This window comes from Octopus sinensis, linkage group LG4, assembly GCF_006345805.1.
Source record: "Octopus sinensis linkage group LG4, ASM634580v1, whole genome shotgun sequence".
In the NCBI taxonomy this organism is placed as follows: Eukaryota; Metazoa; Mollusca; class Cephalopoda; order Octopoda; family Octopodidae; genus Octopus; species Octopus sinensis.
This window is the reverse complement of record NC_043000.1, coordinates 132764573-132786867: the sequence shown is the minus strand read 5'-3', so window position 1 is coordinate 132786867 and position 22295 is coordinate 132764573. Positions and strand designations below refer to the sequence as shown.

At 37.4% G+C, this 22295-nt stretch overlaps 1 protein-coding gene across 2 annotated transcripts in view; it reads left to right on the top strand.

Moving 5' to 3' along the window:
• The first annotated feature begins 3488 nt into the window (after positions 1-3488).
• The window catches only part of LOC115211012 (transcription factor CP2-like protein 1), a 61832-nt gene continuing 43025 nt past the window's right edge, over positions 3489-22295 (top strand). Inside the window, exons 1-2 of one of the 2 annotated variants that reach the window (XM_029779855.2) lie at positions 3489-4780; positions 5207-5257. In XM_029779855.2, the coding sequence (XP_029635715.1) occupies positions 4611-4780; positions 5207-5257 (221 nt within the window). In that variant the 5' untranslated portion in view covers positions 3489-4610. The remainder of the gene's footprint in view (positions 4781-5206; positions 5258-22295) is intronic. The other variant, XM_029779853.2, reaches the window with a different exon arrangement.

Genomic DNA, 22295 nt, shown 5'->3' with positions numbered 1-22295 from the left:
AGAGGCTATGTACTTCTGGCTTTCATATTTGAAGAGTCATCAATATTGCCAACTGCGCTTGTCAATGAAGGCGGCAAGCTGGCAGAAACGTTAGCATGCCGGGCAAAATGCTTAGCAGTATTTCGTCTGCCGTTACGTTCTGAGTTCAAATTCCGCTGAGGTCGACTTTGCCTTTCATCCTTTCAGGTCGATTAAATAAGTAACAGTTACGCACTGGGGTTGATTAAATAAGTACCAGTTACACATTGGGGTAGATTAAATAAGTACCAGTTATGCACTGGAGTCGATATAATCGACTTATTCTGTTTGTCTGTCCTTGGTTGTCTCCCTCTGTGTGTAGCTCCTTGTGGGCAGTAAAGAAATAAGAAATAAGAAACTGCAGTTGTCAATGCAAGACCAACAGTAACATTCTGGCCAGTTACATGCCACTGACAGTAATATACTGCTTGACGATATAAAATTATAATCATTCTATAACTCATATTGAATGTGCTTTCTTTTTGACTCATGGACAACTAGGCAAGATGACAAAAGACCAAAATGCCTGGTGCCTTGCTGTACCCAAGAAGACCCGTACCCCCTGGTGGAGAAGATTGACCTGAAAAAGTCCTGTGCTGGTGCCACATAAAAAGCTCTTGTGGTGGTGCAACGTAAAAGCACTCAAGCGGTACAATGTAAAGGTGGCCATGTGGTGTCATGTAAAAGCATCCAGCACACTCTGTAAAGTGTTTGGTGTTAGTAAGGGCATCCAGCCATAGAAAATATGCTAAAATCAGACTGGAACTTGGTGCTGGTCCCTGGTTTGCTAGCTCTGGTCAAACCATTCAACCCATGCCAGCATGGACAATGGATGTTAAATGATAATGATAATATATATATATATATATATATATTTATATACACAAGATTGTATTGAGAAGTTCCTGGCTTTGGGTCAAAGAAAATACATGCGGATCAGTTAATTATGATTTTATTCAACATATTCCCCTCTCAGATTCACACACTTATTGCAGTGGTCCTTCAGTTTTTCTAAGTCCTGTAAAAGAATTCGGATACCCTTAGAGCCAGGAACTTTTCCACACCCCCTTATATATATATATATATATATTATATATATATATATATATATGGCATCTATGCTAGTAGAGTGCTAAGAGCCCCATCCGAGTGTGATCGTTGCCAGAGCGGCTAACCGGCTTCCATGCCGATGGCACGTAAACAGCACCATTTGAGCGTGATTATTACCAGCGTCACCTTACTGGCATTTGTGCTGGTGGCACGTGAAAAGACATACGAGCGAGGTCGTTGCCAGTGCTGCTGGACTGGCTCCTGTGCAGGTGGCACATAAAAAAAAACATTTGAGTGTGGCCTGACTGGCCTTCGTCCTGGTGGCACATTAAAGCACCCACTACACTCTCGGAGTGGTTGGCATTAGGAAAGGCATTCAGCTGTAGAAACTCTGCCAGATCAAGATTAGAGCCTGGTGCAACCATCTGGTTCACCAGTCCTCAGTCAAATCATCCAACCCATGCCAGCATGGAAAGCGGACGCTAAACGATGATGATGATATATATATATCATCATCATCATTTAGCGTCCATTCTCCATGCTAGCATGGGTTGGACGGTTCAACTGGGGTCTGTGAAGCCGGAAGGCTTCATCAGGCCCAGTCAGATCTGGCAGTGTTTCTACGGCTGGATGCTCTTCCTAACGCCAACCACTCCGTGAGTGTAGTGGGTACTTTTTACGTGCCACCCGCACAGGTGCCAGACAGAGCTGGCAAACGGCCACGAACGGATGGTGCTTTTACGTGTCACCGGCACGGGGGCCAGGCGAGGCTGGCAATGGACATGAACAGATGGTGCTTTTACGTGCCACCAACACGGGGCCAGACAGAGCTGGCAAACGTCCACGAAACGGATGGTGCTTTTACGTGTCACCGGCACGGGGGCCAGGGGAGGCTGGCAACGAACACGAACGGATGGTGCTTTTATGCTTTTACGTGCCACCGACACGGGGGCCAGACAGGGCTGGCAAACGGCCACAAACGGATGGTGCTTTTACGTGTCACCTGCACGGGGGCCCTGATGTTGATCGACCTCAATTTGGTTCTGCTTTCTGATATATGTATTGATTTGGTTTGATTTTGATTTTGACTGTTCTCACTGATATATATTTTTATATAATAAATTACTTAAAGGCTTTCAAGACATTGGACACATATATGGCACTGATGAACATTCAGTTTGTACACATGAAGGAAACAATACTGTCTCAGCTTATTGGTACATTCCTAAATCAGCGTTATCTTTTGATACAGTCAATTCTGACTGGAATTAATCTATCAACTGTATATCTATTCAGATATATTATTTCTACTGGTGTATGTGATTTTATAGTTATGTGCATATACATAGGCGCAGGAGTGGCTGTGTGGTAAGTAGCTTGTTTACCAACCACATGGTTCCGGGTTCAGTCCCACTGCGTGGCACCTTGGGCAAGTGTCTTCTACTATAGCCTTGGGCCAACCAAAGCTTGTGAGTGGATTTGGTAGATGGAAACTGAAAGAAGCCCGTCGTATATATGTATATGTATTTGTGTGTCTGTGTTGGCCCCCTAGCATTGCTTGACAACCGATGCTGGTGTGTTTATGTCCCCGTCACTTAGCGGTTCGGCAAAAGAGACCGATAGAATAAGTACTGGGCTTACAAAGAATAAGTCCTGGGGTCGAGTTGCTCGATTAAAGGCGGTGCTCCAGCATGGCCGCAGTCAAAATGACAAACAAGTAAAAAGAGAGAGAAAGAGATATACACCGAAATTTTATGTCTATATAAATGTACATACCTACAATTATATACTCGCTATCCCATCTCAGTTAATCATTAATTTAATAATTAAGTAGTTAATTCTGTGAATGAGATGAGGTGGGGGTGTTTCTGAATTTTTTAAGTCTGTTAAGAATGGAAAAGAGCAATTTGGCTGTCTGTTTCATTGGTCTTATTGTTACTTACCTACATGCATCCATTAATATACGGGCAGATATCAGACATAGACAAGTATATGTCTGATAGATAAAAACATTAGTTACATCATTGCAATATTTATTTATTTCTTAAGTAAATTTGATTTCTTTTTTATGTAATTTTTATTTTGAATTAAAAGCCATGATAGTGTTGTCTCCCTTACCACTAACTATAAGGCCAGTGTGTGTATGTGTGTATGCGCGCGCGAAAGTGAGTTAAGGTCGTTTTTGTCTGACGTCATAGTTACATGTAGTTTTACTGTTAAAGAAAAAATATAATATTTGTAGCTTATTAACTTTTTATTTCATATTGATAAAAAGAAATTAAAAGAAAAATTTAATGTAAAACGAGCTAAATAAATTTGACATGCTAAAACAATTATTTTTCACGACAAACGAATTAATTTTCGATAAGTGCCATAGAATGCTATAATTGACCGCCATGATTCAGACTTTCTACGGCCGATAACTCTATATATTTATTTTTTATGTGGGAGTTGAAAAATCGTCTTTCGTTCAAATGCCTACTTATACCCGATTGGAAAACCTTAGAAATTTGATTTATGCACTTAATATGGAGTAAAATATTTTTTGCCTAAGGAATATCGCAAATGAAAATTGATTACGTAGCGTAAATAATTGAAAATCTGTCACACTGAAGAAACCATAAACATTTGGTGCCTGTATGGGTTTTAGCAAAACCATCCAGTTTTAACCCTTTTCCGTGTATATCTACCTTTAATCTGTTATTTTAATCTTATTGTTTTCTTATAAGAATCGTTAATTATTCTAAATTTAACGATGTATTTTTATCGACAATATAACTTTTTATAACTTGGATGTATATAACCATTATCTATTACTTTGCCTGGTTTGTACGTTGCAGTTGAACTTTGTTGTTATATCTGAATATATTTTTAAAATATATAAACTCTTTTTAAATATACATATAAGTGTAGAAATGTAATTGGGACAACTCTTCTATTTATGTATTACGTTTTTATTCTACTTGGCAGTAGTCGAAGTTTCGAATTACGGTCCCTTTCAGAATTTCTGTAACAGGGAACAGTTTTTGAAGGACCCTCCTTGAAAGATGTTTACTTTTTTCTGTGTTCTCTTTGACCATCATTATTGCTTGGTTTCTGACGCACCTGATTTGTGAGCATGGCAGTTTTCTGAACATATTACCGTGTCGACTCTCTGTAATATGACTTGATTTATCACCAAAAACATAATTGTCTAATTTAAATTCGTTTCAAATCTAAAACTATTTTCTTTTAATGCCTTCTTTCCTTCAACCTGCTTTCCTCATACTGCCATAGGCAAGCACTCGCATTTACTGTTAACAATTGAATTTGAAGGTGTTGTTATTGTTTTTAGTGGAATTTAATTTTTTTTCCCTTTTTAGCTATAATATCGAATCACATACATTTAGATATATACCATATAGCTGACCCTATGTTTCCCCCTTCACCCTGTTTTGTGCTGTTCACCGCCTGAGCGGGATCAGTCTCAGGCGTGTGTTTTGTCCCCTTGTGTCGTATATGTGTGTTACTCCGTGTGAAATTGTTACCGTTCAGTTTGTACTATGTCCGTCAACTGGTCAGATGATTCTTCTACGGCCGGAAAACGGTCAAAAATTATTCACAGTCTCTCTCAGGTGACTAACTGGGATATCGATGGAGGACTTGCTGCAGACTTCGATGGTTCGCTGTCCGGACTCGGGTCTGAACTTGGTTCAGGAACTTACAATATGAGGTGAGCTACGACAGTTTTTGTTATATGATAGCTTTTGCAAAATTTCGATTTATTTTTGAACTACATGCTGCCAACCTGTGCGTACTAATGATTTCAAATGCAAAAAGTATTAGGACTTCAAGTAAATGGTTTTGCATGTCATTCTACAATATTATTTTCCATTTACAGTACCTCTATTGAATAGAAGAAGAAAAAAAAAAAAAAAAACTTTGATTCGCAAATATATTTCAGAATTTGTTTTTCTCTAACTGAAACTACATCCAAACTTTCTGTACAGTTTACTCATTTTCTTGGAAATCCTTGTTCTGTAATCCCATATTGTTAATTTAGTCACTAATTTCTGTAATGTTATTTAAAATGCTCCTACTTGTCACATTTTTTTTCTAAATCAAAACTAAAGTATAGTTTTTAACCTTTATTCTTCAGTGAAGCTCTTTTGGCTCTTCCTGTATTTAAGCAAGAGAATCTTGAGAATGGGTAAGTGTATTTTCTTTATTTCTGCTGGCTATTAAAAATAGTGTTCATATAACCCACTCTATAAGGCGTACATGAACTTCTGACTTCAATAAAAGTTTTTACACTCAACAAATTTTACATAGATTTATAAGAGAGAGTGAAAATGAAAGTTTTTACTAAGCAATTATCACCACATTTAAGGAATGCATTCCCTTTTTTTCTCTGTATTCAATTTTAGAATTGATCTTAGTTGATGAAAAAGAAAATTTCAAATCTCCTGGATCTTTGATCTAGTGAAGATGTTTCTTATATTCTAAAATTGTGGAATAATGCAAAGATTTTGTTGCATCTTCATATTGACATTTGGCCTGACATTGCTATTTGAAGGTAGCACTTCATAGAAAGTTTCCAGAGCTAAATAGACTCTTGTTTTCTTTCTCTAATATACAGCATTCTTATAACTTTTGAAATATTCTGGTACCAGTTTTCTCATTTAGATTTAAGTTTTGACTCTGATTTGGTGTTTGACATGAAATTTAAGAATACTGTACTTTTCTCAAAAACTCTTATGGAATAAACAGTTTTTGAATGGGAATGATGTTAGACAGATATTAACCCTTTTGATACCAACCCACTTAAGACTGCCCTTGGTTCTTTGATACAAATTTCCCTTATTAAAAGGATCTAAATTAAGACCTTCCACCAAAATTTCATGTTAATTTAAGTTCCATGCATCAACTTGGCACGTAAAAGCACCATCCGTTCGTGTCCGTTGCCAGCCTCGCCTGGCCCCTGTGCCGGTGACATGTAAAAGCACCATCCGTTCGTGGCCGTTTGCCAGCTCTGTCTGGCACCTGTGCGGGTGGCACGTAAAAAGCACCCACTACACTCACGGAGTGGTTGGCGTTAGGAAGGGCATCCAGCCGTAGAAACACTGCCAGATCTGGCTGGGCCTGATGAAGCCTTCCAGCTTCACAGACCCCAGTTGAACCGTCTAACCCATGCTAGCATGGAAAGCGGACGCTAAATGATGATGATCATGATGATGATTTTACTACATTCTTCGTTATTTTCAAAATTAATTGAAACAAAGTCAGTATATTTCAATAAGAATATGGTAACAAGAGGGTTAAAGTAGAATATTTTTAAATAGTTTTTTTGACCTTGGTAAGACCTTGACCTCAGGAAGATGGCCTTGCTCTATTTGTAGAAAAAGTGTAATTGGAATCACATTATTGAATGATATAGTTATTGGGTATGCAAAAAGTGTAATAGTCTACTATTAATATCTAAGTCAGTTATTGTTGTTGTTGGTTTAGTTTAAGTCTGTTTTTCCATGCTGGTCTGGGTATATATGAAAAGAATTTTTTAGATATTCTTTGATCAGTGTTATTGCTCTGTCTTTATAATAGGCCCATTGCACTTAGACTAAGAATTTACATGTACTCTGCGACTCTGTTTTAAAGATAAGAGTTTGAAGTGGATTTTCCTGCTAGCAGATTGAAAAACTATGGAGAAGTTCTCTTGCTGGTTTGCATACAACAAAATGAATCTTAAATACACGGAGGCAATATGGCCGATGCCGGTGTCGTGTAATTGGCACCCATGCCTGTGGCACGTAAAAAGCACCATTTGAGCATTAGGCCACACGAAGGCAATGTGACTGATATTGGTGTCACATAACTGGCACCCATGCCTGGTGGCACGTAAAAAGCACCATTTGAGCATTGGGCCACATGGAGGCAATGTGGCTGATGCTGGTGTCACGTAACTGGCACCTGTACCAAATCAGACAAGTCTGGTGCAGCCCCTCAGCTTGCCAGCTCATCTAATCCAACTAATCCATGCCTGCATGGACAATGGATGTTAAATGATGGTGATGATGATGACGATCTGCAACAAATATAAAGTCAACTAAAAAAAAGTTTCGAGGTTGAGTTGTTTGACTAAAATTGTTTAAGGTAGTGGTGCCCCAGCTTGGCCACAGTTTAAAGACTGAAACAAAATATGAGCTGTCATTGTGGTTGAAGGTTTAAAACATTGTGGGAGCTTTTATGTGTTTACTGAATCCATTTGAAATAGTAACAAAATCTCTTAAATCACATTCTACTGTCTTGGAAAAGGAAGGATATATTGGATAATAAAGTTGTAGATATGAATAAAAGTCAGGATGGTCAAGACTAGAATGTATTTGATCATATGCCTAAGTTATGGCTCATCTGAGACTAAACAGCTGTTGCTTTGAAGATATTTATCTGAATTAAGCTTTTCTTCTTCTTTTCATTGTACTATTCATTTTGCCTTACTTTGCAAAATTGTTTATAACCTAAATATAAGTACCATGACTTGTATGTAATGAGTTGTTATCTAGAAGCATGGTTATCTGAAGGCCACTGCTAAGTAAATTTCCAAACCCATCTCTTCGCATCATGTATGCATTTGCACCTAGTGCAAAAGCATCCTTGGTTTGCTTCAAACCCACAGGTCACCAGACCTAACAGTGTCCCTTTTATTACTAATATGCATTGCATCCTTACTTTAGCCCCTATCCCCTCCCAACATTTTAGTCTTTCTCTCTAGGATATGTCTTGATCTTTGGAAATGCTCTCCAGTATTTCTCATGCCAAACAAATGTAACCACTCTGACAATATTGTCTACTGTCCTACCTCATTCACTAAGGTGATGGAAACAACCACTAACTTCTCCAAGCTCCTCTTTACTGATCAGTAATGTCAAATCTGAAAACCAATTTCTCTGTCGCTCAGGTGTGGGCCCTGACCTTGGAGGGATTTAGTGTAAACAGTGTTGCATTTGGCATCCACAAAGCATTTGACTATGTGATTTGTGAATCCCTTGCCAAAATTGCCTGTCTTTGGGCTCCAATCTATCTCTTGACGGTTGGATCGGTGGTCTTTTTTTTTTTTAACCAGGCCAGGCCAAAAGACCACTTCTAGGTAATGGGTTCATGGAAAGAGGAGATTGGCATGAATTCCACTAAAACTGTATGTCCATGCATACTTAAGACAGTAAATAAAATTGATAAAAGATTTAAATGAAATACAATATGGTTGTCATGAAGAACTGATGGCAGTGAAATGGTATGGAAATAAGAACCTGTCAGATCACATCATTGCAGTGTCTTGTGATAAAGCTCTCACTGATCCACACTCTATCAACTCTAATGTGCTCCTAAAGTTTGGCTTTTGTCCATGTTCAATCTTCCTTTTGTACATCAAAACCTAACTTGCTGTCATTCTCCAACAGTACCCATTCCTTTGCAGATACCATTCTTCATTCCTTCCTTACCTTGCACACCCAAATATCATATGCAAAATAAATATCATACCAAATCTGAATTAATTCCATGAATAGAGACTTTAAAAGTATCCTCCAGGGAGATCATTCCAATTTGGTTTCCTACAATACACATACAAACACTATGTGTATGAAAATATGAAGACCTTATTGTAACTCCATTACCATAAGTCGACTAGAATGCACAAGGTTGCCACATGTATGCTAGATCTCACCATCATGGAGGATTTCTCCTGGCTGGTCCACATCCTCAATATAGCCAAAACTGCATCACAAAGATTGGCCTTCCTCTTTAGAGCCAGAAAATACTTCAGCTGTAACAGCTACTAATGTTCTTCAAAGGTCAGATAAGCCACAATGGGATACTGCTCCTACATCAGAGATGGTGCTATTGATATGCAAGCAATCTTGACTGTTTCCAAATAAAGGCCACATGGCTGATTGGTATGAAGTCACTCACCAACATACTCCAACTTTTTGCTCACATAAGTACTGTCTCCATTTTATTTCCTTACTGCCCACAAGGGGCTACACACAGAGGACAGACAAATGGATTAAGTCGATTACATTGACCTCAGTGCGTAACTGGTACTTAATTTATCGGCTCCGAAAGGATGAAAGGTAAAGTCAACCTCGGCAGAATTTGAACTCAGAATGTAACGGCAGACGAAATACTGCTAAGCATTTCACCCGGTGTGGTAACCTTTCTGCCAGCTCACCACCTTACTGTCTCCATTTTTTGCCTTACCACCACAACTGTGGCTTATGCTCTTTCAAAATGGCTGGTCTTGTACTGCCTTTACTCAAGCACTCCTGAGTTGCTTGTTTCTCATATGTGTCCACCCCTTTGTAAGCTCTGCGCTAACCACAATGCTCAGTCCTTCCTCCCCATAATATTGGCTGTCTGGATTCACCAAAGCTATACATGTTTTTCCTGTAGCTGTTGCCTTACAACAAGTAGAACATTAACTATGTTGACCCCACCAGTCTTGGAATATATTGATACAGGCCCTTACTCCAGACTAGTGCACTGATAACAACTAGGATTATTTTTGTAATTTATCAATTGATAGACTGGGTGCTGCCTTTTTTTTTATCAGAAAAGATGAATGCTCTCCTTGCTGACACTGCAATTTTCAAGTAAAACAGTAGGTTTATTAATATGAAACAATATATTTGTGTATAATGCACTATTTTTTTTTCCTCATTTTTAAAATCTGAAAATTATAAATGTTCATGCTGCTGGTATGTGTAAAAGATTTGAGCGAGGTCGTTGCCAGTGCCACCTGACTGGCCCCATGCCAGTGGCACGTAAAAGCACCCGCTACACTCTCAGAGTGGTTGGCGTTAGGAAGGGCATCCAGCTGTAGAAACTCTGCCTGATCAAGATTGAAGCCTGGTGCAGCCATCTGGTTCGCCACCCCTCAGTCATACATCCAACACATGCTGGCATGGAAAGTGGACGTTAAACGATGGTGATGATGTATGAGGTTTAAATCTTACCCATTTTCCTGTGACCATATGCAGGAAAGCTATATTATAATCCAAGCAAACTGATGTGTAATGAAGAGTCTAAGTCACTATAATAATGTTACATTTTTGTATGATAGTGATAATATATTGTTTGTTATATTTCATAAGTGTACCTGGAAGATCATGTCATTCAAGGTTGTTTTAGTATCTTACTAACATAGCATAATAATTCAGAAATAGAATTTGGAGCTGAAATGGGAACAGCAAAATGATGTTAATTTGCTGTTCTGTACAGTGTCAATGTGCAAGAATATATGCTTCCTAAAATGTAATTTGTTTCAGTAACCCACTATTATAGGTAATAATGTGTTCTATCTGTGACTATCCAATTAATATGTCAAAACGCTTGGGCATGGTTGTGTAGTTTAGGATCTTGCTTCCCAATTACATGGTTTTGGGTTCAGTCTCACTGTGTGGCACTTTGGAGAAGTCTTTTACTGTAACCTGAACCAACCAAAGCTTTGTGGATGGATATGGTAGATGGAAACTGCAAGAAACTCGTGTGTGTGTGTGTGTTTCCTTGACTTGATATTGCATGCTGGTTATATGTAGGTGTCACTGCAATGTAAGTGGTGTTTTCTGAAAAATATTACCTTACTAGGAAATAGGTGAGGGTTGTTACAGGAAGGGCATCTGACCATAGAAAATCTACCTCACTGAATTTGATCTGAGCCATGCAAGCATGAAAAAGTAAATATTTAAACAATGATGGTGATGGTATATATATATGTGTGTGTGTTTGCACAATTTTTATAATAATGCCTTCTTTTATTAAATTATTTCATTTAATGATTCAATAATGTACCTTGCATAATTAGGAAAAAGTATTTTTAAATTGAAAAAAAAATTAAATAAAAAAAAAACAAATCTGAAGACTTTTATATATATAAAAAGACATACTAAAAATATTGAAAGAGGGTTTGAAATATCTCTATTTAACATTTCTTCTATGACAACACATGGTGAAACTAAGTATGTACATCATTATCAAAATCAAATTGATTTTTTGAGGAAAGAAGAAAACAAACAATTGTGTTGATTTTTATACAATAGATTCATTTTCATGTTTTACATCAGTATTGTTGAAAGGTCACATTTTATGAAAAGTAAACAAAATATGATTATTTATTTGATATAGTTTTTAGAAGAGAAATTTATGAATGAGGATGTATATCTCTCTGATGACAAGGTCAAAACAGCCAAAAGATTAATGAATAAGTTGGTTTGCATTTAAAAAATTCTTGCTTGAACATTTGTTCTCTTGTGACAGTAAATATCTGAAATGAATTAGTAAAGATTTGAAATAGGTTATTATTCTCAACTTAATCACTAAAACCAGTTAAGTTAACTTTTAAAATCCTATATTGCATTTATCTACAATTGTTGCTATATCCTTAACTGTATAAAACTAAATTTCAAATAGTGCTGCTTTGTGTGTAAATAACTGGAACTAAGCTCTCATGTGTGCAAGAAGTGAAGTTTAGTTTCTGTTTAGAAAGAACATCCTGTCCCCAAAATTTCCTATTTGCTCCATATGTCTAATTTTTTGTCTGTGTCTTATTGAGTGAATTTTTCTAGATATTTTCTTATTTTGATCTTTGAGGATAATAGCAGTTGGTGATATTGATGGTTTATAACCATTTAATAGTGATTTAATTAGAGAAAGAGAGCTTTGGCATGGGTAAAATAATTAGGGTGTACTTACTCTTTTACTTGTTTCAGTCATTTGACTGTGGCCATGCTGGAGCACCGCCTTTAGTCAAGCAAATCGACCCCAAGACTTATTCTTTGCAAGCCTAGTACTTATTCTATCGGTCTCTTTTGCCGAACTGCTAAGTTATGGGGACGTAAATACACCACCATCGGTTGTCAAGCGATGTTGGGGACAAACACACACACAAACATATACACACATATACATATATACGACGGGCTTCTTTTAGTTTCCATCTACCAAATCCACTCACAAGGCTTTGGTCAGCCTGAGGCTATAGTAGAAGACACTTGTCCAAGGTGCCATGCAGTGGGAATGATCCCTGAACCATGTGGTTGGTAAGCAAGCTACTTACCACACAGACACTCCTGTGCCTCAGTATCATTTATAAACAGCAGCTAAGTGATACTGAAGTTTAGCAATTCTGAACAGGAGCTTAGTTATCATGTACTTGATATTGTTTGTGAATGATAAGGATTAAAAATTTAAAAAAAAGCATTAATTTAATATATTTTAAACATAGGATCTTTGCATACTGAGGGCTTTGTGAAGAGAGTAATTATTGTAATAAAAGTAAATAACACTATTTTGTTGGGCCTTAGAAAACCTTTGAATTTTGAGGATAATGGAGCCAGTCAGGTGCCACTGGCATCAACCACACTGGTATGTAAAAAGCACCATTGAATGGTGCTTTTTACATACCACCAGTACGGACATTGGTCACGCTCGAATAGTAACTTTTTACATGCCACCTGCACAGGAGCCAGTCAGGTGGTACTGGTGTTGACCAAGCTCAAATGATGCTTTTTATGTGCCACCGGCACACTCGAATGGAACTTTTTACGTGTCAGTCAGGCAGCACTGGCATTGGCCACGCTCGAATGATGCTTCTTATATGTCACTGGCATGGATGCCAGTCAGGTGGCACTGGCATTGATCACAACTACAATTTCAACAGGTCTTCTCAAGCATCGCATATTGCCTGATGATCTAAGAGGTACTTTTAAACGGGGCAGTTATACAACACTGGCATCAGCCATGGCTATGATCTCACTTGGCTTGCTGGGTCTTCTCAAGCACAACATATCTCCAAAGGCCTCAGTCACTTGTCATTGCCTCTGTGAGGCCTAACATTCAAAAGTTGTGCTTCACCACCTCATCCCATGGGGCTATCTCTTCCACTGTTAGGGTGTGACATTTCTTCACACAGCTGTCCTCATCCATATGCATCACATGACCATACCAACACAGCTGTCTCTCTTGCACACCACATCTGATGCTTCTTAGGTCCAACTTTTCTCTCAAGGTACTTACACTCTGTTATGTGTGTACACTGACATTACACATCCAGCAGAGCATACTAGTTTCATTTCTTTCAAGCCTACGCATGTTCTCAGCAATCACAGCCTATGTTTCACTGCTGTGTAGCATGTCTGTTGGCACACAGGCATCATACAGTCTACCTTTCACTCTGAGCAAAAGGCATTTTTTTACCTGCAAAGATAGGAGCTCTCTGAACTTTACCCAGGCTATTCTTACCCTAGCAGCTACACTCTTGGAGCGTCCACCTCTGCTACTGACTTGATCACCTAGGTAACGGAATCTATCAACTACTTCTAGTTTTTCCACTTGACATGTGATGGAATCAGTTTTCTGTACATCTTTGGTGTTTATTGTCCCTGTGCATCTGCCACAGACAAAAACTATCTTCCAGTTAACCTTTTTTTGATATTGCTGCATCTCTTATGTGGCCATAGCTTACATCGGATACATCTTATGGGGTTTCTACCTACGCCTTTTCTACAGATTGAGCAGGGTCACCTACCTGAAGAGGATTGTGATTTGTCTGCCTTCCTACTTACTAAGACTTTGGTTTTTGCTAGATTGACTTTAAGTCCCTTCAATTCTAGACCTTGCTTCCACTGTAAACATAAATTTTTAGAAGCATTGTGTTAGTGTGTGTGTGTGTGTCCCATTTTAAAATAGTGCATTATGTTGTGTCTATTATGTCAAAAGTTAACTTGCTGAATTACACATTGATAAAATTAGTACTTGGCTAAAATAAGTTGTGAGGTTAGGATCAATTACAAGGCAGTGTCCCAGCATGGCTACAATTCAATAAAAGAATTTGCTTAATGATATAAAATCAGTCAGGTGACAATCTGAGGAATCCATATCCAGGCTAATCTAAGTGATAATTTTTCATTCTGTAATATAGGTCTGTAAATGTAGGCACTTGATGGGTGTTTGGTGATAGGTGACTATATCTGGTAGATATGTAAATATTTTGTTTATGTGGGGCTTCTTTTTAAGTATTAGTTTAGTGTCGATGATCTGAGCCAATGACCTTTGCAAGCCTTCTGTGACTGTTGAGATACAGTGATCCCTCGTTTATCGCGGTAGATTGGTTCCGAGACTGGCCGCGATAACTGAATTTCCATGAAGTAGGGACACCATATTTACAGTATTTATTTAATGTGTATTTGGACTTTTAAAAATCCTCTCTGTACTGTTAACAAACCCATCCATTACAGTAGTCTATTAATAACAAGTAGTACAGTAATACAAATAAAGTACAGTAAACCACTCAGCGAGAAAGCTTGAAGCGAAACGGCTGCGAGAGAGAGAGAGAGACAAGGGAAGATGCTGCGGATTTGAACATCACTCAAAGCACCAATCACAGGCCAGATTACAAAATAGAAAGCTGTGATTCGTTGTCTCTCTTCATTGCACCAATCACAACCCATCTTAAGTTCAAAAATACCCCTGTATATGCTTTTTTGCTATTTTACGCTTGTTTTGTTGTTCCTACACTAGGAAATAATATTTATTATTAATATTTTAATGGATTTAATGAAAAATTTTAGGTGTTCATATATATATATCATCATCATCATCATACGTCCGCTTTCCTATATTATATTAAATTAGAGACAAAACCACTGTTAGGCAAATCATACAATGAAAAACTTAAGCCAATACATAAGATTATTTAATTTATATTATTTAAATATATAACAAAATTATAAAAAAAATATAATTAATATAACACTACGATCGTTTCATGGCTGTTAATTTCTTTAAATTTTCGAGTTACAGTCATTCATCAGGTGGTTTAAATATTTATCTTGGCGAGGTTTAAACAATGAGTTCATTGTTTAAATAATATAAATTAAATAATCTTATGTATTGGCTTAAGTTTTTCATTGTATGATTTGCGTAATAGTGGTTTTGTCTCTAATTTAATATAATATAATATTTTACTATAAAATTCGATTCAATCCTAAATCTGATTTTTCCCTGTAAGTTTGGATTTATTCCCTAATATTTATTATTAATTATATATATATATATATATATTTTAAAAATCCGCGAAGTCGTGAATCCACAATAGTTGAACCGCAAAGTAGCAAATGATCACTGTAGATACTGTTAATACCCCACTGAAATTGTTGCTAAAACTTGACTGCAGAAAAGGAATTCCAGATGGCTGACACTCTGGGAAAAGAAAAAGACTCAATATGATGATTAGTGTGGGCCTTCACTGGACACAAGACAGACAATGAAAAAAAAGAAAGTGAGTTTAGGTTATACAAACCAGCTTGCTCTGAGGAGCAGGTGTAATTTTCTATAGTTCCAGGTCCACCCATTCTTTGTGAATACAATTGAGTTGACAGAAACTGTATAGAAGCCTCTTCTAGGGATTATGTCTGTAATTCAAAGTTGCAGTTTTGTTGAGCTGTGTCATGCTGATTCTGTTTGAGACTTTGCATTAAAGGTATTTGTCTGTCAAGTGGTTGGTGAGTGAGTGGAGACCTGGGGTTAAGGGGATCCTTTAGCCTCATTGAGTACATGACAACTTCTTGCGTTGGTTCTATGATAAAATGTACCAAGTGCACACCATACAATGTGGTGTATCAAAAAATGTACCCAGTAAATGTTGTAAAGTGGTATGATGTTAGGAAGGGAATCTGACTAGAAACCAAGCCAAAAATGAAATGTATAAGTGAGATGTGGTAATCTGACCTGTCTAGAAGAGCAGTAATTCTGAATTAAAATCTTCTACCAAACTTTAGTCACAATTTATGTTCCTAACACTAGCTTAATGATAAATTAAATTATTTTACTAATTCTTTGTTATATTTAAAATTAATTGGAAGAAACATAGAGCATCTCAACAGAAATATGGTAACAAAAGGGTTAAAGCAGAAATTAAATATATATGATATGAATAATCATTAATGAATAAAAATTCATGAGTAGATATGTTAAATAGAAATGTTAAATTTTTTTTAATTATGATTGGAAAGCAGAGAGAATCATAACCAAGGCAACAAGAGGTTTCCTTATAATACATGTTATGACAAATTAATTTTATATAATATGCACAGTCATTCATTAGCACAAGTTCTCTGATAAACCAAAGAAAATTTGGTAGACGAAAGTTATGAGAAGATTTATCACATATGCAAGGAGATAGAGAGAGTGAAATACTAAGAGAAATTTTAGCCATGATAAATGACAGAGAAACTCTTAACCCTTTCGTTACTGTTTTTCTGTTGAGATGCTCTGTGTTTCTTTCAATTACTTTAAATATAAGAAAGAATTTAGTAAAATAACTTCGTTATCATTAGGCTAATGTTAGGGACATAAACTGTGACTAAGGTTTGGTGGAAGATTTTAACTCAAAACTTATGAAAACATGACATTTGTACTCAGAATCAGAGCCGGTTTCAGCTGGGTTGGTAACGAAAGGGTTAATGGCTAGAAGACATTTTTATTTTTGCGACACTGAAATTAAGTATAAATAATAATAGTTTATGTTTGTATTTGAAGAACTTTAGAAGATATCTTGCTTGGAAATAGCTGAGAGTTGGTGACAAGGAATGTCATCCAACTCATACAAGTAGACATTAAAATGGTGTTATTTATGTGTATGTGTGTGTATAACAATTACTATATGTGGCATATATAATGCACCTTTTTCCCTCAAAAATAGCTAAAGAAAAATTACCCCAGGCTCAATATGTGAAGTTAGACCTAGATTGCTTTAAATATTACATGTTTTGATGCATTAAAAACTGTTTTTCATGGATATACTCTACTAAAATTAGATTACATCTGTATGTCCATGTCTTTTATGTCATTAGATGCATCATGAAAACCATTTTAACCATTTAAAAACAAACTATTGAATTCATTTTAATGTTTATTCTTGGAGGTGGCAAAATTCTTGTACAACTGCTACCTGGTCAGTGATGAAGTTTCACTGTAACAATTTGAAATTAAGTTAATGGGCCAGTCCTTATAGGCTTCAGTGTTAACAAACAAGATGAGGACAAATATCTGTTGAATGTAAATAATATAAATAATGTAAATGTTCAGGGTTTTTGTTTTTACTTACTTTTTTCTGTTTAAACTTATAGACCTGGATCAGTTGTATACACCTGGATTTTTGACTTCTTGACATTGGCGAATAATTGTTTACCTCTTTCATGTTCTACTACTTTGTTATTATAATTACACCTTTTTCTTTCTCTTCTTTTCTTTCTTCATCTTTCTCTTTTTGAAGATTAGTTTTGGATTTATGCATACCACATTTACCGAATCATAAAGTATTCTAATTCTCTTTTGTGGTACAAGTCTATAGAAAATGTGTTCTTGCTATGTAGAATATATGATATTTTAAAATAAAGGCTTTAATTTAAAAAAAAAAAAGGTAAAATAAAAGTTTGGGGTGTATGTTAATGTAGACGTAATGTTAAGTTTATGCCTCTCTGTAGACCAGATGTTCTCAACCATTTTGTATCTATGGCCCCCACTTTTATTCCTATTTTATTCTATTGAGTAAAAGGGTAAAGACACTCCCCCCCCCCCTCAGTCATGAATAACCATAGGATTACACCTAGAAAGTGACTTCCTAGGCACATCCAGGCAAGTTTGTCTATGGAAGACCAGCACTCTCCCTTTTCCATGCCACCTCTGTTGTCCGAGGGAAAGGCAAAGGCCAACACAGTTTGTCACCAGTGACGTTGCAACTCATTTCTACAGCTTTGTGTATTGGAGCAACATGAAATAAAGTATCTTGCTCAAGAACACAACCTCACTACCTCATGAGTGTGAGCCTGATGCTCTAACCACTGAGCCATGCACCTTCACTATTAGATCACCATAGCTATTCAGTGTTTAAAAAAATCCTCTTATATTTTTATGATTAAATATTATAAAAATTTAATAGGCTTAGTAGTGGCTGTGTGGTAAGTAGCTTGCTTACGAACCACATGGTTCCGGGTTCAGTCCCACTGCGTGGCACCTTGGGCAAGTGTCTTCTACTATAGCCTCGGGCTGACCAAAGCCTTGTGAGTGGATTTGGTAGATGGAAACTGAAAGAAGCCTGTTGTATATGTATACATATATATGTTTGTGTGTCTGTGTTTGTCCCCCCAACATCGCTTGACAACCAATGCTGGCGTTTTTGCATCCCTGTAACTTAGCGGTTCGGCAAAAGAAACTGATAGAATAAGTACAAGGCTTACAAAGAATAAGTCCTGGGGTCATTTTGCTCAACTAAAGGCAGTGCTCCAGCATGGCCACAGTCAAATAACTGAAACAAATAAGAGTAAAAGGGTATTATTAGCAATTGTATAAAAAAAAATTTAAATATTTGTGCATTGTAGAAGTATAACTAGTTTACTGCACATAAAGTTTAGCAACAAAATCTTTTGTGGATCCACCACCACCACCACCACCACCACCACCACCAAGGGCCATATGGACCACGGTTGAGAACCAAGTGATACATTTCTATACTTGCATAGACATACATATGTACATATATATCTTTATATATAAAAGTCAAGTTGTGTGTCTGTCTCCTACGATTTAGATTCATAAGTACTCCCACATTTTGCGGTGCAGTTTAACCAAAACCGGGTATCTTATAGTCGTGATTCATATCGAGCCCTTCTGGGTATTAGCACGTGTCTACGATTTTAAAAAAATTTACCATTTTTTCCCATTTTAATGCATTTTTTCGCTATTATATAAGGGAAGTAACTCTCTAAAAATGTCTACTATGAGTCAACGATTAAAAAAAAAATTTACCATAATTTTTTTTCCATTTTTAATGCATTTTTTTGCTATTACTCTCTAAAAATGCTTATATAGTTATTTCCCTTACAAACCCGAGCAACGCTGGGCGATACTGCTAGTATCCTATAACTTATAAAGTTGAAATGGTATATTGGGCTATATTTCAAGGGTAGGAGGAATAGTGTGAGGGTTAGTGTGAGTTGGGGTCAGGAGAGAAATATTGAAATTGACAAGCAGTGGTAGGGGGATAGTGAAAGCATTACAAGTTGTGTAGTTGTCAATGGCCGCTGAAAACATGACATGCTTGTATGCACACGCTCACATACTATCTTCTGTTATCACAATATATATCACTATATACACACACACACACATTCACAGAGATAAAGAGAGGGAGTTGAAGGGAAAACTTTACAACAGTTGGTGGGGAGAGGTGAAGAAGTAGTAGGGATCATCATCGTTTAACGTCCGTTTTCCATGCTGGCATGGGTTGGATGGCTATCATCATCATCATTTAACGTCCGTTTTCCATGCTAGCATGGGTTGGACGGTTCAACTGGAGACTGGGAAGCCAGAAGGCTGCACCAGACCCGGTCTGATCTGGCAGTGTTTCTACAGCTGGATGCCCTCCCTAACGCCAACCACTCCGAGAGTGTAGTGGGTGCTTTTTACGTGCCACCAGCACAGGTGCCAGACGAGGCTGGCAAATGGCCACGGTCGGATGGTGCTTTTTACGTGCCACCGGCATGGAGGCCAGTCAGGCGGCGCTGGCAACGGCCACGTTCGGATGGTTCTCTTACGTGCCACCAGCAATGGTATATATATATACATTCTTTTATTCTTTTACTTGTTTCAGTTATGAAACTGTAGCTATGCTGGGACACCACCTTGAAGAATATTATTTGGAACAAATCAATCACAGTATTTTTTTTTTTTATTCTTGGTACTTATCCTGTTGCCCAAACTGCTAAGTTATGGTCATATAAACACACCAAAACCTGTTATCAAGTGGTAATGGGGGACGAACACAAACATACGCCCATGCATGCATGTGCGCACATCCACACACACACACACATGGGCTTCTTTCACTTTCATTCTACCAAATCCACTCACAAGGCTTTAGTCAGTCCAAGGCTAGCTATAGTAGAAGACACTTGTCCATGGTGCCATGCAGTGGGACTGAACCTGGAACAATGTGGTTGGGAAGCAAGCTTCTTTACCACACAGACATGCCTGCTCCTTTTATATTTACTATTAATAGTGATAGTTTACTTCTAAATGCCACTGTTAAAACTGGTTTCTCAAAACATGTTTGGTGAATTGACTACACAAACCTATTAAGGTAGATAGGCAGGGTTTCTAAGAGAGGTTTTGGAAGGTGAAACATGACTGGTTTTGGGTTCTGTCAGAGATTCACAGGTTCTTCCTCAGCTCTCTGATCCCAGACCAATATGCCATCTGTATTCATATCTTATAGACCCAGTATAAACAAATGTCTCTTACCTGGGTATAATAAGTTCTGTAAGTTTCTTGTTATTGCTCTACAGATGTTAATCTTTACTCCAATTTAGATAAGACATTTACTAGCATTTGACAGCTCACCTTTACAATTGTGCTTGAACTTTTCCTGTTCAACAGAATACTATCAGGCCTTTTGTGTTTGCACCTGGTTGCTGTTTTTATTGAAATGTTCAACCAGTATTCCTTATTTTTTAAATGAATGGATACATTTAGGTTCTGGTGTACTTTGGTATGAACTTCAGCACAAATCTTCTTGCAGATAGTACTGAAAATGGTTTTAGCAACAGTGCTTTGTCCCATAAGTAACTTATGGGGCATTTTGGGACAGTTATTAGAGATGTGGCTGATATCTATCACATTGGTGCAATTGACATTCATTTGGTATCACAAGGCGGATGCTTAGAAGTATCCTTATCGTTCTTATTGATGAAGTATTTAGTAGCTATTTCCTGTTCTTGAACGAGAAACACTCAGCCTTCTAAGTTAGCTGTGATACATCTACCATAGGTCTAGGAGAGGCTACTCTTCATGTCACTGTTTTTGTTATGAGTGTGTATGCATGTATGTATCTGTTACCTTTTGAACTAGACCTATGTGCCATGAGTATTGCAGGAAAGCTGCAGGAATGCTAGTTTGGGGTAGTTGAAGCTTCAAAGTGAGAGTAGGGAATGATGTTAAAGTAAATAGAGAAAGCCCAAAGATTTGAGGAGGAATGGTGAAAGGAGGTGCAGAAACAGTTGTTCTAAACAGTCATTTGACTGACTAGCTTTGTACATGTCTCTGTGTGAACAGTGATACACATATACTCTTTTACTTGTTTCAGTCATTTGACTGTGGCCATGCTGGAGCACCGCCTTTAGTCGAGCAAATCGACCCCAGGACTTATTCTTTGCAAGCCTAGTACTTATTCTATCGGTCTCTTTTACGGAACCGCTAAGTGACGGTGACGTAAACACACCAGCATCGGTTGTCAAGTGATGTTGGGGGGACAAACACAGACACACAAACATATATACATATATATACATATATACGACGGGCTTCTTTCAGTTTCTGTCTACCAAATCCACTCACAAGGCTTTGGTCGGCCCAAGGCTATAGTAGAAGACACTTGCCCAAGGTGCCACGCAGTGGGACTGAACCCGGAACCATGTGGTTGGTAAACAAGCTACTTACCACACAGCCACTGCATACACACGTTTTTGTACATAGGATGTTCACATATATAGATATGCATATAAATCGATATTTATTCACATGCATGTGTGCGCACACACACACACACACACAGAGTAAATACAGTGTGTCTAGAAAACTGCTTTATCATGCTGGTTCTTTATATTTTGAGTTCTCAAGCATGAGTGGTAACTTGCCCCAGAACGTGGGTCAAGTAACAACATCTGATCTACAGTTGGTTCTCCTGCCCTTCTCTTTGTCACAGACACACACACGTGCATGCATGTACTGAAATACCCTGTGCTGACTGGAGTGAAAGCCCAGAGGATTAATGTCACAGTGACTCAACATTTGCATTATGATGAAATTGTGTCTGCAGCATCTGTTTTCAATTCCAAAGAGACTGTGATCTGACTTGGTGAATTTTGGAGTTAACAGCCCTTGTAACGTGTGTGTGTGTGTGCGGATTTTTAGGCTTTAAGCATCAGTGATTATGATAATCTGCAAACAATTTTTTTTTTTTTCCAAAATTTTGATTTTTCTTTCCATTCTGTCCTTACTCTGTTGAAGAGAAAACAGATGGTCATAACATTTTTATTTTAAAATTGTTTTCTTAAAAATTCTTTTCAGAATTCTGTTTTAAGCATAGAAGCTTATGGTTCTAAAAAAATAGGTCATGCATTAAGGTCAGGGAGATTATGAAT